This window comes from Talpa europaea (assembly GCF_964194135.1).
Source record: "Talpa europaea genome assembly, chromosome: 7".
Taxonomy (NCBI): domain Eukaryota; kingdom Metazoa; phylum Chordata; class Mammalia; order Eulipotyphla; family Talpidae; genus Talpa; species Talpa europaea.
In genome coordinates, this window is record NC_140074.1 from 33,600,885 (window position 1) to 33,619,839 (window position 18,955).

At 40.0% G+C, this 18,955-nt stretch overlaps 1 protein-coding gene across 1 annotated transcript in view; it reads right to left on the bottom strand.

Annotated features, from left to right (window-relative positions):
* Nucleotides 1-12,523, bottom strand: part of SLC1A1 (solute carrier family 1 member 1) — a gene marked incomplete at both ends in the record, with an annotated part of 70,243 nt that extends 57,720 nt beyond the window's left edge. The window contains one exon of the mRNA XM_084239198.1: nucleotides 12,433-12,523. Within this exon, the coding sequence (XP_084095324.1) occupies nucleotides 12,433-12,523 (91 nt within the window). The remainder of the gene's footprint in view (nucleotides 1-12,432) is intronic.
* Between the last annotated feature and the right edge of the window lie 6,432 nt (nucleotides 12,524-18,955).

Here is an 18,955-nt window from a genome sequence, read left to right on the forward strand (position 1 = left end):
TTGTATAAATAAATAAATCTTTAAAAAAAAAAAAAAGATGACCACCATAAAAAAAATCTAATACGGTGAGTATGATCTTTTCATGTGACATCTTAGGATTTTGTTTACTCCTGGAATCTCAGAATACTTTGTGAGACTTTCTGCTCCCTTTCTCAGTATTGCCCTGGGACGATAGCTATCTCTGGGGCATGGAAGGAGGCTGTAAAATGGGAGAGACAGAATCTCAGTGTGAAGTTACAGGTGAAAAAATCCATCCAATGGGATCCTTTCACCTTTCCCTTAGAGCATCAAGCACTGTGCAAGATTCCCAAAGGCTGTAAGGGCTCAGTGATGAGCGTCACTTCAGGTAACTTTAGGATTCTAGATCTTAAACATCTTCTATGCTTACTCACTTGAGAAAAAAAAAATCAAATTTCACTCAATCATTTCTATTTAAACAATAGCATATGTAAACTTCTAGTGTTCCCCCCACCCCCCGCCCAAATAAACAAGCTAGCTGAAGCTTATTGGAAAACACTGATATTCCATGCAGGTGGAAAGCAGTTAAAAGATGAAACTTGGACATGTTTCTCAGAGGCTGAAGCTTCTGAAATGACATTTCAACTCAGATTCTCCTCTGTGTTGTGGAAACCCATCCAGGACATTCTTCAGGCATAAGGAAGGAATCAGTGAAGAGGAAGCAGAATTAGGGCAAGTCTGTTACATTTCCTGGATGACAATCAACTTTTGTTAATAAAAAAGTAAAAACCCATCTTTCAGACCCTTTAATGACAAAATCTGGTGTGATCCAAGCAGTTCAAGTTCAAGACTACTGGAACAGGCAGCACAGACAGACTACCTGGTCTTTCTCTCTCTCTATATATAATATATATCTTGATATATATATATATATATATATATCTTGAATGGCACACCTTTTCTTCAAGCTTAGTGTTTTTCCCCCAAAAAATAATATATATGTAATATATATATTTTATATATATAAAATAATTGGAACAATCTTCAGACAGATAAAAGTAGGAAGAATGTGGACAAGGATGTGAAAGGATAGAAAGAAATTAACTGAGAAAACATAGGAGTTGCTAAATACTACAATCAAAAGATTCTACCATTCAAGGCTGATTCAGCTCTGTGTCATGGTCCAATTTTGGGTTAACAGATATATTATCTTCCATTCCCTGTAACTAGTGCAAAGAATTCTCTGGAAATCATGTTAGTTTTGGTGCTAGTTTCCTGAGGGCTGATCTTCCTTAGGGAAAAGATATGCTTTCCAGGCTTGGAACTTCAGGGCCATGCTGAGTTCAAACTAAAATGGCATCAGAAATGTTAGTGAGCAGACTTGATCTTCTTTTGGGGATTCCAATCTAGGAGTAAAATGGGTTTGAGATGCCTCCAAAGTTATATAGATATGTAAATGATTGATAAATAAATAATAAAATTAAAAACCCAAACAAATAAAGTCAGCGGGATATATAAAAAAAGTATCTTTGGTATGATTCAGGCTTGGATAAGAGCTTTCCAGGGTCTTCATTCAAAAACCCATACAAGTTAGTGGGTAATTTGGAGATCAGTGTGATAGGCTCATCAGGAATTTATCTCTTTTCTTCAATGAGAAAGGACTGGTAATCAGTCAAAAATATTGTGGGGCACCTCCTATGAGACAGTATGGGTGTGACAGACCCACATGAGATAGCATTTTATCCCCAGGAAACATATGAAAGAGAAGTTAGAAAAACATAACAATACCTAACAATACCATAGCATACCAAACATACCAATACCAAACATAGCAATGCTAAACAACACTAAACTTGGACATAAGATAAAGGCCTCTTGACTAATCTCATTATCTCTAACCGAAGTTATGATCTTTGCAATCATTAGCCCAAAGATCGTACCACACCTGTTCAAGACTATTCCAACTATATGGTCTCCTCCAGGAACTGTTTCCTAATTCTACCTCTCTTTGAAGGCCCAAGGCACATGCAGTCTTTGCCACCCTTAGGCTCATGTAAGTGATTTTTATGCATGCATTGTCTCCGATAGACTGAGAAGACAAAACACAGACTTCAACTCTGCATCTTTTGTTAGTAACATCAATACTTGTTCAACTGAAATCGAGTTCTTAATTGATTGTTAAGTGAATACATTCTGCCAGCAATGGACAGTACTTTCTATTCTACATGTCAATTTCCTTTGACTAACAGTGGTTGCCAGGAGGATAGTTCTGAGGATTCTGATGCTATGACAGATTCCTGAAGTAAAAGTACTACAATCAATGAATGATGCCTGCCACAGACAGGATTGGGAGTTGTTTGCAAATGCACCATAACTTGGGAATGTAAATTAAGGATTATAAAATACAGAGAAGGGAGATTATCTCCCAGTGAGTAATCACAGAAGCATGTATGATAAAAGTAGGAATCAGATCCATCTTCCGGAATGGGTAAGCTATTAGTGGGCAAAACACAAGAGCAAAAGCATTAAGGCAAGCAAATACAACACATCCTAGGAAGCAACTCTCAGACAAGTCCCACTAGAACTACAAGTTCAAGTAGAAGGTTTATATATAAGAATGCGGAAAGGACTAAACATTGCAGACAGGATAAAGTAGAAACGAGACAGAGAAGGGATAGAACAAAAGAGAGGATAATAGGCTTTATTTAGCTACCATATTGAGTGACGTGTTCAAGAATGATTTGAACTATCAATTAGGCAAATCAAGATTTGCTAGGAAGGAAGTAGCCTTGCTTAATGGTTAAGACCTCAGTCTTGGTGTCAGATTGTCCTCATAAAAATCCCAGCTATGACTGTGACTTTAGCCAGGTGACTGAAGCTTCGTAAATTTTAGTTTCCTGATCTGTAAAATGCATAAACTTCCTCACTTGTGTTGAGGTTCAAACGGAAATAAATGTGCATAAAACTTACTGTAAAACCTCAACAAAGTATTAGCTTTTAGGCTTGATTAAAGGAGAAAAATATATCTCCTTTTCAAAGGAGAAAAATGTGAGGAATCCAATATGAACCTAAAAAGTGGTTCAGTGACTCAGAGAACAATTAAGGACATGAAGTACCCACAGAAACTGACCAGAATCAGTTTATTTTCTAGAATAGTAAGAAGCTTAGAGACTAGGTTTTCTGTAGTTATATATTTCTGGTTATGGTGCCTTTTTTTGTTGTTGTTGTTATTGTTGACTTAATTCTTTACTGAATTATAAGTAACCAGATAACTTTGAAGCAATAGAACAGTGGTAAAAAAATAATTATACAATCTCACTGGAGCTCCTTTCTCTTAGGGCTTCCCCGTTAGTTGAATAAGTAAATAGTTTTAAGCATCTGATAACCCTGAACCCAAACATTTGTCTTAGTGCAGTTACAAGAATAAACACAATGTGGACCCTTTCTAAAGTCATTTCTAAACCCAAGGTCCAGTTCCAAAAGCCACCACTTTTCTTCAATGAGGAGACCAAGCAGAGAGTCACATGATGTTGGTTTTAGCACTCTTTCTGAACACATGAAGATATGTTGTGACAACTGTCCTACTGGTGGCCACAGAGACTCTGTGAATAAGAAGGGGCCTGGGAACAAAGACCTCAGCCTTGGGGTGGAGAACGAGACACAGTTAGTGTTCTCCTACTTCTGGAGGAGTGGTAACCACTGCCTGGAGCTCACACAGCTGGAGTGAGCATGGGAAAGGGAATAAGACACATAGCACGAAGCATTCATGAGTCTACATAGGTCCATCCATCCCAGAAAGTAAGTACTTGCTGGAAAAGAAATATTCTACCTCTGGTGATGGAACAGGCAGATATTTTTTAAATGTAGGGTAGTAACATTTCTGGCAATAAGTGAGTCACTGAAACACTTCCTTTCCATTAACAGAGGTGTTACTGTGAAGTGTACTAATTACAACAGAGCACTCTTTGTTGCAATTTAGGGCTGCTTCTTCAGCAAAAATAATGAATTAGCTCCTTCTAACTCTATTAGCAGAGCTACTATTGCCCTGATGTGAATTAATGGCTTATTAGTAACTGCCTCCAATATTGTTTTTTATTAGATATATGTTTAATATTCAAATAGGAAGGACCATTGATGACACTTGCTACTTTAACAGACACTGCTGCAGGGGAATTTAAATGGGCCACTCCATGTCATCTAAAATGAATTTAGTTTGTCAAGAGTGCTCAAGTCCCCACAGTATATGTGACCCCAGATTCCTAGTGACACTGACACCAGGGAGAACTGCAGTTTCTCAGGCAAACCGAGTTTCTCTGGTGTCAGGCCAGCATATTGCTGACTCCCTATAGGACAGTTATTTTCGTTCTCAGCTCTAAAAGTAATCACATTTCTCACAAGTAATTAATGTTGGAAGCTTTCTCTCTATAAGCAAATGATCACATGACTGCGTACAAACTCTCCAATAGTTAATTCCTAATCCTATTTATTTACACCTTATATAACTTAACCTAGACTTTTCATACATTTGAGCTGTGATGTCAGCTCCACCTGATTTAGCACACAATAATTTTTGATATCACATATCTTCATTTGAAGTTTCCTTCTTATGTTTGCTGCTCAAATTTTTGACAGGTGGGTACTCTGATCCTATAGTTTTAAATAAAACACTATATCTCAGGTTAATTAACATCTAACAAGATATGAATACTTGTCAGCCTTCTCTTTTTTGAGTACTGAAGCTAAACAGACAGGCAGATCAATTCACAGCACATAAATATCTCTTTTCTCTTTCTCTGTTCTTTACATTTAAAGTCTTCCCAATTGATTGCATTAATATATGTATACCAACTCTGATGTATAGAGTCTAAGACTTAATTTTATAAGGTTCATTTTGTAATTTTGTATTATACTTTTGTTATATTCATTTTATAATTATCTGTGGGTCAGATCATTTTGCTTGGCATTTTGGTGTGATAAAAAATGAGCTTTCTTCTGGGCACAGAATAACCAAATATCAAAATATTTTTGGTGATTCCTCATATCTGGTGACTTCTAATTTGGTTTCAAAGATGAAAGTACCAGGCATAGGCATTCAAAGACCCAAATTTTTTTCCTAATTCTTCAATATATGGAACTTGCACCAAGCCAGCTCAACGACCTCTTTTCTAATATAACTAAGCAACTACATGTAAAAATATGTATATATGTTAGATAAAAATATATATATATGTTAGATAAAAATTTGTTTGAGCTCATATTACTGCCATGATAATCTAATACTGACAGAGAACATTACCCATACGCAATTTACTACTGGTCAACAGTGACTTGGGTCACTGTTCAAATGCTGAACAAATGGCTCAATGTCAAGGTCATTTCATCCTCCAGTAGGCAATGACTTTTAACACTCCCTTAGTTTCTTATGCAAGAGCAGCCCTGACTCTGAGCAACTGAGGAATGACTATGCAATCATAGAGCTAAAGGATCTTAACATTAGAAAAAACCTGAGATTTTCTCATCCAGGATCAATAATATAGCAAACATACCACTACCTCCTGATCCTAAGCTCTTGCAGACATCGGCAACAAATTTCAGAACTTTTGTTTCCAATTCTTTCTCAACAAACCTATCACACCGCACTACTTATAAACAGGATTTGACACATTAATAGGATCCTCTTTGTGCTTCTGGCTAATCCAAACCCCTTTTCTTTCTGATTAGAAATAAAGACCTTGAGAGTTTAAATATCAGATACATGTCTTTACATAGCTTTTATTATTTTTAAAAAATATTTATTCATTTATGCATACAAGAACTGCCAGAGATGTAGGGGGGTGAGAGGATTTACCGGAGAGAGTGGGGAGCAGAATAGGCAGATCTACTGAAATACACTGCTTATGGGAGCAGCAGTTGAGGTAGGAGAGGTCTGCTGTGCCATGTGGGTTGCTCCCTGGCCTAGGGAATCAAACTTGTGCTGCAGTGGCTTGTGATAGCTTGACAGCGATGTCTCTAATCCCTGCACCATCCGGGAGGTCCCCTTACAGAGCTTTAAAAGTCAGTCTCATCACTAATTTAGAGTCTCATTTCATTTTTCAGTGCGCATAGCAGTAATAGTAGTGTTTTGCCATCGAGGGATCTGTAATCTAGTTTTGAGAAAGAAAAGATTAACATGTTTGACATAAATAGATAGACTAAGTGTTAATCTGTGTACTGATGCAGATCATGAGGCTAACATAGGCAAAGAATTTATAGAGCAAACCGAGTTCAAGCTAAGTTTTGCGGCTCATTATTCATTTAATATATAAGGACATCTTGTTATGTCTTGAGTGATAAATGACTCAACAATTCCACAAATGTATTGCACCTACCAGGCACTGTGAGAGGTGCTTTGGGTACAGAGAGGGGCTAGCACATTTTCTCGTTCTTAAGGGCTCATAGATTGGTGAAGGAGGCAGAAACATGGACTATATTTTAACTATAGGATAATAAATACCAAATAGATATGGGTTCTATACTGTGGGAGAACATAATAGTTCTTTTTTAGACTGGTTTGCCTTCCAGGACTCCCTATCCTGCTAGAGATCACGACTTCCTTTTCCTGCAGACCAAACTCAGCAAAGACCCATCAGGATAACCTGCTGAACACCTTGCACAGCCATATTTTCCTTGCCATTCCTGCTGCTGCCCAGTCAAGGCCCCAATCTCTCCTTGCCTGAAATTTGACAATAATCCACCGGGGATGGGGTCTGCCCACCTACTTGCAAAATTGCCCTCCTTGGATCCATGCTCCATATCCATACATCTCAGTGATCTTTTTTAAGTATAGCTCTGACCACATCACTTACCAACTTAAAATCTTTCCCAGGCTCTCCACTATCCTCAGGACCATGTTTGAGCATGGCATTTCAGGGGTTCCAGAATCTGGCCATGGCCCCCACTCTGCAGCCTAGCTTTGTTTTTTCATATTCTTCAATCACACCCTCTGTTCCAGAGATGCCAAACCACTCTGTTAAACAGTAGGAAGGGCTGATTATGAAGGTGAAAGAGAGAACAGCCTCATGTACAGAGATGCCAGGGTAAGAGTGAGCTTGAGTTGCTCCAAATGCACACACCACAATTCCTCCACACTGGAGGCACGTTTCTGTCTCTTTTCAGCTTTAGAGAAGGGGCTACTGCAGACCAAAATACATCGTAGAGAATCCTCATTCTTTACCCTAGGGTGGCCCACAGCCAGACTACCACAATTCCCAAGCAAGTCAGCAAGGGCCAGTATTAAATGAGGAGCAGAACTGGAGGAGAGGAGAATGAAGGAAGGGAAAGAAAGGAAGATCCGGCATTGCCAGTTATTATCTGAGCAAGTCCCCAAATATTCTCTCAGTTTCCTCATCCATATATGGCAAAATAGTTACACCTACTTTACAGTTGCGATTTTTTCAATTGATGTTTCATAAGCATTTCCTGAGATTCCACCAGCCATAATGAATAAAATATACAGTAGGTTAACTGTACCAGTCTCCTAAACTCGTCTCTCTGCTTCTAGCCTTGCCCCTGGCCAAAGCAGCAGCCAGAGAAAGTTAATTAAAATATAACCAGATTATGTCACTGGTCTGCTCAAAACCTTTTAATGGTTTCCCATCTCCCAGTAAAAGTCAAAGTCCTTAGAAGAGCTTACACCACTCTGCTATTCTGTCCCCTCCAAGCCCCCACTTCATCTTCCCCTCCCTCATCCACACCACTCATTCCCAAACAAGCCAGGATGATCTCCAGATCTCTGTGTACATGTCCCTTCTCTTTTTTACAGTCTCAATTCAATTATCACCTTAGCAAAGCCTTCCCTAACACCTTATTTAAAACTATACCCTTAATCCTCTCTTGGCTTTCTATTACTCCAGAGCACTTTTCATCAACTAATATCCCTACATTGACCTCTTTATTTTGTTTACTGTCTAGCTCTCTCCACTTGAACAGAAGTCCCATGAAAACAGGTATTTTATTGCTTTGTTGACTGCTGTATTCTCTGACTCTAGGACAGTCCTTGGTAGACAATAGCTGCCAATACATATTTGTTGAATTAATGAATGATTTGTGTTGGCCACTACAGGTATATTCCAAGGCTGAGCTGATTAGAGGCCCAGTAGTACCAGGCCTGGGACCTGTTAAAGAAAATGAGTTTTGTTTATAATAAAATATATTCTCAATATTATTGATATGTGCAATCCTCCAAGCAGGGGAGGTGATGGGTTGCAATCAGCCAAACTGCTGTCAGTCCCTGTTCCCAGGGGCCTCACAGATATATGCAAAAACAGACAAAGTAAGAGAGCTTATGTCACGACTCAAATTATCACTGCCAGATATACAATACCAGAGTTGTAACAGTGTAATCTAAAAAGGGGGAGGTTCCACCTGCTCCATCTAAGGAAGGGTGAAGTTGAGGGTGAGGGGAAGCTAGGAAGTTCTGGGGAGAGAGAAGACTTAAGGGAGAAGACTTGGAGGAGGCATGTGGAACAGAGAGACATGTGAAGAGGAAGCTGTGATTGCTTCTTGGCTTTGGACCTGTATCAGGGACTTCGGGGACATGGAAAGAGATACTTGAAACAGGCATGGGTGAGAAACCCATGGGAAGGCTGACAATGGCAGCCTTTATTCTGACCTATATCTTGATTTTGCTGTTTTCCTTCCAGACTTGTCTGGCCCCTTCTGCCCCTCTCCTATGGTTCCCAGCCAGAAGGTGCCTTATACTTGTGGCAAACTTTTGGGACTCGGTGGCCCTGCTTTGGGCCAACCCTGTTTGGCTGGGAATTTACCCAAGAGGGGATGGGTAACATTGGGTGTTTCATTGGGAGGCAGTATCCTTTCTATTTTCTTTCTTTGCACACTAATTTTATTAAAGTTCTTTTCTATTGACAATCTTTCACACTAAGAGTATATTTTGTCTTTATGTGCTGGATGGCAGAACCCATTTAGAGCGTGCAGGCTTGGGGGTCCTGGGATGCCCCTCATTTTGCCTGCTAGACCTCAAACTAGGCATGGGTATTACTAAGAACGTGAAGGAATTGTTCTCAATTTTAGATAATGGGATCTGAATCTATAAATGACTCCTTCCTCAGCACTCTGAAGAAAATTATTTAGAATGAATAAGCTTGTCAGCTCGGCCATGTAAATAACAACATCTATTTCAGAGATTTTTCAAATGACTGAAATAAATAAATAGGCTATCTGGAGAGAAAGAACAGACTTTATATTGTGAACAAGTGAACAGGGTGAGAATTCCATGAGTTCTTCACCAACATTACAAGCTATATGATCATTATTGGGGGATTCGGATCAGAATGCCCCGAAACAGAATCCTCACACTCACTGATTCTGTTTGGACAGAATTCTCACTTGAAGCACAAAAATTCTTCCCTCAGAATTTCTGCCTTTTTAAGTGAACAGAAAATCAGGATATATGGGGCACCAAACAAAATGGTAAATCCTTTCTTTTTTTTTTTTTAAATAAAAAATGAATAACGCTTTGAAGGCAGGTTACTTGCCTGGACAAAATGTCATCAAAACACCTGAATCACCTTGGACCCTAAATTATAGGCAAGTCACTATGTAGAACAGAGAAGACCAAGAAAGACCCTATGTCACAAGAAAATATTAATTTTCTCAAAATGAAATGTTCAGATTTACCCTAATATAACTTGATCAAGTTCCTGTTATATGCCAATCACACATATTTTCACACTGTCCCAATCAATTTTGTAACAAATGAGATGGTGACTAATAACCTTACTTTCCAGATGAGGAAACTGAGGATGCAAAAAAGCGAACTTTGTCAAGTTGTAGAGTCTAGTAGTTTTGGAATTCAAATTGAGGACTCTTGAGTCCAGGCTTTGTGTGCATTCTACTATGCTAGGGAAGCAGGGAAAAGTCTGTAAGAGTTGCCATTAATGTAATGAAAGTTGTTCCTAATGGTATTAATAAAAAAAGGTCTCTCATGTGAAAATCCAAGATATTATTTCCAGGACTTTGTAGAATTTCACAGTCATTAGCAATTAGGGTCACTATTCAATCTCTTCATCTTGTGAATAAGAAATATGAGAAAATGTTTAGCCCTTCCCATCTCTTTGTCCATGAAAATAATTAACGCTCATACCTAAAAGAGATGAGCTTGAGCTGCATTTCCCCTTACATGCTATGTTTTGAAAACTCAAGAGTTTAAGCTTGCCCCTCATTTTAATAACCAAAATACTTTAAAGTGCCATGGTTGTTGAATTATATCAGGAACCAAATGTTTCAATGACTATAATCAGGGTAACTATCAGGGTAGTTAGTGAATATAAAAATTTTTTGTCAAGATCAACATGTTGAAGAATCCAGAAAGGTACCTGTATGAGAGCACCTGTGATTTTCTGTATCAATTAAGGATGTTGTTATAAAAACAAATTACTATAATGACCCAGTAAGGACTATGGATGGACTCAGTACCATAAATTGGCTAGAATTTAATTTCTGGTTAAACAAACAAGCATAAACTACATAAACATGGGTATGATTTCCATTTAGAGACAAAGCTCCTAAGAGAGAGAAAAAAGAGGAGGACCCTGGGAAATGCCTGTGATAGGTACCCTGGGGGTGGCCTAGGTTGGACACTTCTCGAACAGGATCACATGAATACCCTGTATTGCTCCTGGAGAAGCAAATGTCCGGTACTTAACAAGACTTCAGCTGGGTACTTAACATTTTCAAACAGTGATTTTTCTGTTCTGGAGAAGAATATCTGAATCAAACTTCTGTCTCAAGTGTTGAAACTGGAGGACAATGCTTACCCAAGGTCATACCTGTAATAAGAGCATGTGATCCATTTTCACCCTGAAGATATATAAAAGCCAGCAAACAACTGCTCAATGTCTTTTTCAAACTATTTCTAGAGAATTGGTAAGCTCAACAACACTGGTGTGTTAGCAGGTGACTATGGAGAACCCCAAGACTGTAGGAAATGGGGGGGGGGAGATAGAGAAGGGAGATGCAAGTCTAGGACCCTCCTCCCCCAATGTCCTTAAAATCAGAGTTAACACTAAATTCTGGTCTCTAATCATTAGGAAAACAAGATCCTCCCCTCTATTTGGCTGGAGGGAAGTAAAATCTCTCTGCAGTCTCTGTTATTTAAATGTAGTGGGACAGGATAAACCTTCCCTAAAATTGCCCTAAGCCACTTCTTGGGAGAAATAGTTAAAGCATCTAAAATGAGATAGTCTGCTAAGGCAGTTCCAGGATGTTATTTATTTACTAGAAATCTGACTTTACAAAGTTCTGGAGAAGCAAATCTGACCCTGAGAATCCCATTAACGTGCACAGACTTTTTTTGGGGGTGGGTGGAGGCAACATCAAATATTCCAAGAATCAGAAGCATCAACTGGAGAGGAACGTGCATGAGGCTGGGAGGGACAGGGTGCCCCCTGTCTGCCTTCAGCAAACCAGGTCTTTTCTAAAGGGAAGCTGGAAACTACAAAGGAGTCTCACCTGCTGGGTTTTCCCACCTATGTAAGCCCCTAGATAAAAAGAGACAGGTGGCTCCAACCTCAAAGGGGTGCATCCCAGAGACCAACTTGTAAAACAGATAACCTGGCAGAGATTCAGAATCCACATAGAAATAAGCCATACCTCTGAGCAATGGCTCAGACATCCACCTAATGGATCTGAATCACTTAAATACACGCTTGGTTGAAAAATAAGCAAATAGGACTTAAAATTATTTTCAATAAAAAAACAAGGTGGAGCTCAAGGAACTTCCTTGGGAAGCTTCAGGGAAGCGATCTTCTTGGATTAGCAGGGTGGGAATGAGGGTAAACTGAGTTGTCTTATAGCTCTCTTTTCTTGTGGTCTCCTGGGGATCATAATAACCACACACCCCTGAATTCTGGCACGAACCTGACAGGTTTTTATAGAGCCCGGATTTAAGCAGTCATCTCTCCCGTTGTGGGAAGGCACATTTCCAGGGTGATTAATGGCAACCCCGCACCCTCCCTCCTGCTGGGGGCCAAGCCACGCGGAGGCTAAAGTGTGACTTTGTGTGCAGCGCTCAATCTCAATCCCAGCAGTGTGGTTCAGGAAAATAAATAGGGGGATGGGGGTGCAAGAGGGGGAGGCAGATAGCGTCCCAAAGGAATAATAATAAAAAAAAAAACCGACAGCTATTTGCCTCCCTTTTGCCTTTGCCCAAGCCCCTTTGACGATTCTGGTAAAGCAAGAACCGGCGGCTCCAGGGGCACCCAAATGGGATCCTCTGAAGAGCTTTGTTCTTCGCACAGGGATACCACCCTCTGGGAGAAGCTCCCCGCTTGGGGTTCGAGGCCGAGAGGGTGCCCAGGCACCAGGGTGCAATGCTTGCCAGCGCCGTGCCCACCCTCGCCCCCACCCGCCCCGCACGCGGCCTGGGCGCTGGGAACGCGTGAGTGTGCGCGCTCGCCCACCCGCCGCTCGGCTCACCTAGCACCACAGCGGCCACGGTGGAGAGCAGCAGCCAGTTATTCTTCAGGAAGCGCTTGCAGTCGCATCCCTTCCTCGCGGGCTTCCCCATGGCGGGCGTCGGGGCTGGAAGCCGCCTCCGCGGCTGCTATTGTGCGCGGGACCCGGCTGCGCCCGCCGGAGCTTGGAGACCCGAAGGCAGCTCGGCAGCACCGCGGAGGCCGCGCGGAGGAACGCAGGGCACAGGGTGCGCGCTGACAGCTGCGGGCGCTGTCACGGCGGCCGCTGTCACCAGCAGCCCTGGCACCTGAGATCGCGTTCCACGCCTGCCGCCCTTGCCAGCTCGGTGGCTGTGCGTGGCTGGCGCACCCGGCTCCGCCTGCTGCCGCCGCGCTCTGCGGCTCCCGGGCCAACCAGAGAGGAGGGAGGGAGGGGCGGTGGGTCAGGGAGGGGCGGTGGGTCAGGGAAGAGGGTGGGTGAGGGAGGCGCTTGGGTGTGTGCGTAGGGCGCCCGGGGTTCCCGGTGCAGCAGGCGTGGGAGGGTGCCCCGCGCGCAAGCTGAGGCAGCTTTTTGGGATGCCTCTCGGGATTTTTTCTTTCTTATTTTTTTCTTCAGGTTAGGTTTTTCGAATTTAGGGTTTCCTCCTCTGTCAAGTCCAGAGGGGGCGGAGTCACTGGGCCCTTTGGTTTGGATTTCATTTGGCACCTTCCTCCCTTTCCATTTTCTCACACCAGTTATTCCAAGTGCAGCAATTGGGGAACCTGGTACCCTTTCCAGTGGGGACAGTGGGGGAAACGGAGTTGTCTTGGGCCCCTTTAGGCCCCAGTGCAAGTTCGGTTTTGCCAGCAGCAGCAGCAGGGGGGAAAGAGAGAGTTCAGGGGGTACAGAACAGGTCTTTGTAAACTTTCACAGGAGACCTTTAATCGGCACCCCATCCAATCTCTCTGATTAACGCTTTTGAGTCGGGGAGGTGAAGCTCCAACAGGATTGCTTATGGACAGAGGGCTTGAAATGGGCCTTCTCAGAACTCACTGTGTTCCCTGAGGCTGGTTCTGTGTTCGCCAAAAGTACCCCCAAAGCTATGAGATTTGGGTGAGTAGTGAGGACTGAGAACTCAAGGAACCTGTTTTGGGGAGAAGGTGGGCAAGACTATCGCTAAGGCCAAATACCCTAGAAAGGCAAACAAGGGAGAGTGGAGAAACTAGGGTAGTGGTGACAAATATACTATGTGCTGCTAAATGAAATTTCTAATATTTCCTCGTCTTCTATCCAATTTTTCATCCTCAATAACACTTTCCTTTATTTTGTTAATTTTATATTTTTATATCATTGTTCATTTTTAAACAATATTTGTTTCCCTCCACCCCCTCAGGTGTTGTTCCCACAGAATTTCCTTCACCAATGCACCTGTGCACCATCACCACAGTTCCCTGTGCTCCTCCCTCCCTCTGATCCCTCTCCCTCCTCCTCCCCTGCACTATGTCTCTGATTTATAATTGTCTGTTTTTGCTTTGTTGTGTTTTGTACTGTTATTATTTTACACTGATATCTTATTTTGTTTCCCTATATTCCCGCTATAAGTGAAATCATCTGATATCTTCCTTTTTCCTTCTGGCTTATTTCACTGAGCATAATTCCTTCTAGCTCCATCCACATTGCTGCGAATGGCATGAGTTTATCTATTTTGATTGCCGAATAATACTACATTGTGTATATATACCACATCTGAATTCTCTTCTGCATGGAGATGGGGATGGAGTCTATGAAAAGGTCAGGGGGTAGAATTCCTTCACAGCATCATTTATGGGCTCCAACTTTTTTCCTTACCCTTCTTCTCACAGTCTAAATGGACATTTTTTTCCACAGAAAATATACAGATGGACAACCAGTACATGAAAAGATGTTCAATATCCCTAATTATCAGGGATGTATTAAGTCAAAACCACAAGGAGCTATTATTACCTTACATATGGAATACTGGTTATCATCAAAAACAAAAGAAATAGGGCCTCCTTGGTGGCACAGGGGTTAAAGTCTCAGCGCTATCCAGCTATCTCCTGCCACTGTGATAAGAATTCGATCCCTGGCCAGGGAGCTAACCCACATGGCACAGCAGACCTCTTCTGTTTCACCCACTGCTCCCCTCAGCAGTGTATTTCAGTAGATCTGCCTGTTCTGCTCCCCACTCTGTCTCTAGAGAATCCTCTCACCCTCCGCACCTCAGTTCTTGTATGCATAAATAAATAAAACTTTTTTGAAAAAGCAAGTATTGGTGAAGATGTGAAGAAAAGAGAACACTTGTATACTGTTGGTGGGAATGTAAACTGGGACAGTCACTATGAAACACTATGGAGTTTTCTTAAAAAATTAAAAGCAGAAGTGCCATATAACCCAGTTATTCTACTTCTGGGTGGAATTCAAAGAAAACAAAAATACTAACTTGAAAAGATATGCACCATCATATCATTGTTTACAACAGTCAAGATATGGAAGCAATTTAAGTGTCCGTGGACAAATAGAAAAAAAAAAAAAAACAACGGTGGTGTGTATATATACAATGCAATTAGTCAGCAATAAAAAAGAATGAAATCTTGTCATTAGTGATGAACTGTAAGGACATTATGGTATGTGAAGTAACTGAGAGAGAGAAAAACAAATGCTGTATGAGCTCACTTATATGTGGACTCTTAAAAGCAAGCAAACAAAAACCCAAGTATATGTAATTAGAAAATAGATTGGTGGTTGTCAAAAGGTGGATATTGGGTTAGTGAGTGAAATGGGTGAAGGAGGTTCAAATGTATAGACTTTTAGCTACAAAATAAAGAAGTTCAGAGGAGTAACTGAAATCGGACAAAATTAAAGGATGCCCAGGGACCCCAAATTATTAAGGGGAAAAGCCCACATTGCCCATTCTAACAGTTTGTACCTACCTGTGTGCATAAAAACAAAGCAATCAAGCCCTACTATGCTCAAAGACTTTCAATCAGTGAGAGAGTCAAAGTGAATAGAAAGAGGAGTAGGGGAGAGGATTTCAAAATATGGACTCCCGTTCAAATTCCAAAATCAACCATCAACTCATAAGCAAATATTTGGTCAAACAGGCAGGGCCCAAATTGGTATGGCCAAGACCCAAAAGCAAAGCTTAAATGAAGAATGAATCAATGAAGAATGAATCCAAGACAACCTATCATCAGGAAACACAAGCAAGAAGCTATGCCTGGTCCAAAGGACTGGGAGAGAAAGAAACAACATACAGCCCAAGCTGAAACCATCATGAGGTTAAGATGATGGCTGCCATAATCTCTCAATAGAGTGAGACTGTGCTGCCTGTCAACATGCTAGAGCAGGAAAAACAGCTGCCACCTGAATGGGTTCCCCCAGAACCTGAGCAGAAGCATGATCCCTTCTTCCCAACCCCAGAGAAGCAGCTGAGCCTAAGGAGGAGCAAAGTCTTTCAAAATCTACCAGGAGGTTCTGCTCTGTTCCTTGATTCCAACAGTCCCCATTCAAGAAGTCAGCGGTGGAGGAGGGAGATACATGACTCTCACAGCTGTCATAATTCTCCTGTCTTTGTTCAGGAAGTCATGGGGGTGGAGTTGTGAGTCTCACAGACTCTGTTACATAATGCACAATGTGGTGACTTAATAATATCATAATACATATTTGAAAGTTGCTAAGAGAATATATCTCAAAAGTTCTTATCACAAGAAAAAAAATTGAACTATGTATGGTGACAGGTAGACCATTATGGAGATCTTTTGCATTATTTGCAAATATCAAGTCATTATTTTGTATAACTGAAACTAAAGTTTTATGTCAATTATACCTCAATGATGTTGATGATGGAGTTGATAAAAAAAGTAATAATCAAAGAATCCATCCATCCATATCAGGAGACACTTCAGTATCATAGAATATGGTACCCAAGTGGGAAAGGCATACATATTAAGGGGTAGTGGTTGAACAATCAAATCTTTTTTCCACAGCTGCTGCTGGCACCTAATTCTATATGATTTCTCTACCTAAGACAGAAAATGGCATATGAAGTATCCCTTTGGAGAGAAGGGAAATTAGAGAGCCCAATTGTTTAATTCCATTTTTACCTTCTTGGACTGTGATAGTGATGAACACAAATGACTTCAAAATGGAAAAGACTTAAGAAGCATTTCCTTTGTATGCTTATTTGAGAGGAACTTGACCACTCAGTTCCTAGGGAAAAAACTTCTCTCATGGAGTAAGACCTGAAAGTCAAATTGAACTGTTGATTTGTTCTTTTCCCTCCGGCAGATGTTAACATCTCCTTTTTATCTAAGTCCCTCAAATTTCTTCATCCTGCTAAAATAAACATTTGGCCAATTCTTACTAGATTATAGATTACATTTAGCCAGTGTTTTCTTTTCTTTTCTTTCCTTTTTTTTTTTTTTTTTTTTTTTTTTTAGCATTTAAGCAATTCTGGCATTTCCTTTATTGTTCTTGTGTTTTTTTAAAAAAATTTTTTTGGTGACTTATGGATTCTTTGTTAGTTATTAAACAAAGAGACTTTGGGGGTCTCCCTAGTTGAGGTTCAGCACTACCACTGAACAGCCCACCGAAATGTCCTGAGTTTGATCCCTGGCCAGGGAGATAAGCCATATTGTGCAGCAGACCTCTCCTGTTTTACCTGCTGCTCCCCTCAGCAGTGTATTTCAGTAGATCTGCATGTTCTGCTCCACACTCTGTCTCTGGTGAGTCCTCTCACCTTCCCGCACCTCTGGCCCACACCCCAGTTCTTCTATGCAAAAATAAATAAATAAAATCTTTAAAAAAAACAAAAACAAAAAAAAAAAAGAAAGGAGACTTTGATGCATAAGGTTAAGCCAGCAGGTGAAACTGATTGGCACTATCTATTAATTGGGATATACATGAAAAAGGCATTCATAAACAAAAAGTAAGACATAAGTTTTTGAGCATATATGGAAATAATTTGCTGGTTGCATTCTACCACCATAAAACGTATGTGGTTGGTTGCTTTGTCTTCCTGCTGTGGTAATGGGAAGGTCATGGGTATCAGAATCTCCTTCAGCTTTCACAATTGTGTAGTCATTAATGACTATTGGATGGTAAAATGTTGCTGTCAGCATATTCAGAGAACCTTTTTAGCAGTCTCTTCTTTGTCTTCCAATATTGATCTGGATTAAATTTATGTTGGAATTATAAATTAAGGAGCAAAAGAACTGCAATTCATTTAATCTTTTGCAAGCAATATTTTATAAAGATAGTTTGGCCTGGAGTGATTTGTATATTAGTTAGATATCCTTGAACTCTTGGATTAAACAGAATTTTCTCCAATGGACTTTATTTCTCACTCTGACAAACTAAAGAACAATTCTATTTCATTTTAGGCATGAAAAAAGTTAGATGCTTCACAGACGCACCATGTACTTGATTAAGTCAGATAACCTCTCTGACCCTCAATTTCCTCATCTGAAGATACCATTTAAATTGCAAATACATATTTGAAACAGGAAAAAAATTTTAGTACTTAGGGAATGCAAATCAATGTGTTTATCAGTTAGACAAAGTTATTTTAACAAAATATTTTAAAATTCACAATTATAAAATTTGTAATTTATACAAATTGTAAATTTAAATTATAAAGTTATAATTTATAAATTATAAATTATAAAGTTAGAGACGGTATGGAGAACTGGACAGTGTCACACATTGCTGGTGAACCTAGAAAATTCTATTACTTTCTGAGGGTAACTAGGCAAACCTATAACACCTTTCATCCAAAGTGTCTATGTTTTTTAAGTCAACCATTCTAACTTTAGAAATTTATACTGAAAAAAGTACCCAAAGTTGCGCACACAGTTTGTTCATACCAGTTCAGCTGGAAACACTTTAACTGTTTCATAAAGTGGATTGGCTAATGATTAAACATTTAAAAATAGAGTGGACAATGGAACACTGTTCGGGTATTTTAAAGTATATCTTAGCAAAGTAATGAACTACATGGGAAAATGGTAAACACATACAGTTATACTTAAAAATAGCAAAAGTAAGTTTTAAAGCATGGTTGCTTTTTAAAGTGAAGATGTAGTCATTTATTATGTATATATCTGAAAATATAAAACAAAATATGTATGTCATAATTCCAATGGGTGTGTGTGTGTGTGTGTGTGTGTGTGTGTGTGTGTGTGAGGGTAGTAATATGAAATTATTAATGTGCTTTTTCCTTTCCCTTTCTGAGCAGATGTTCTTTACCTTATAGTTTAAAGTGTTCAAATGCTTGGGAGACTGGGATGTGTTAAAAAAGAAATTTAAAAGAAAATAAATGAAGTGACATTTCACTGAAGAGGATATACAAATGGTAAATGCATGAATAGGTGTTCAATATCATTAATTATATGAAAGATATAAGTCAACCCTACCATACAATGATTTATTACTGCATGTTTTTTGCCCATTTTCTATCGAGATTATATATTTTATTATTTGCAGGTTTGAGAATTTTTTGTGTATATTATAGTTATGTCATATATATGGCTTGCAGGTTTCCCTC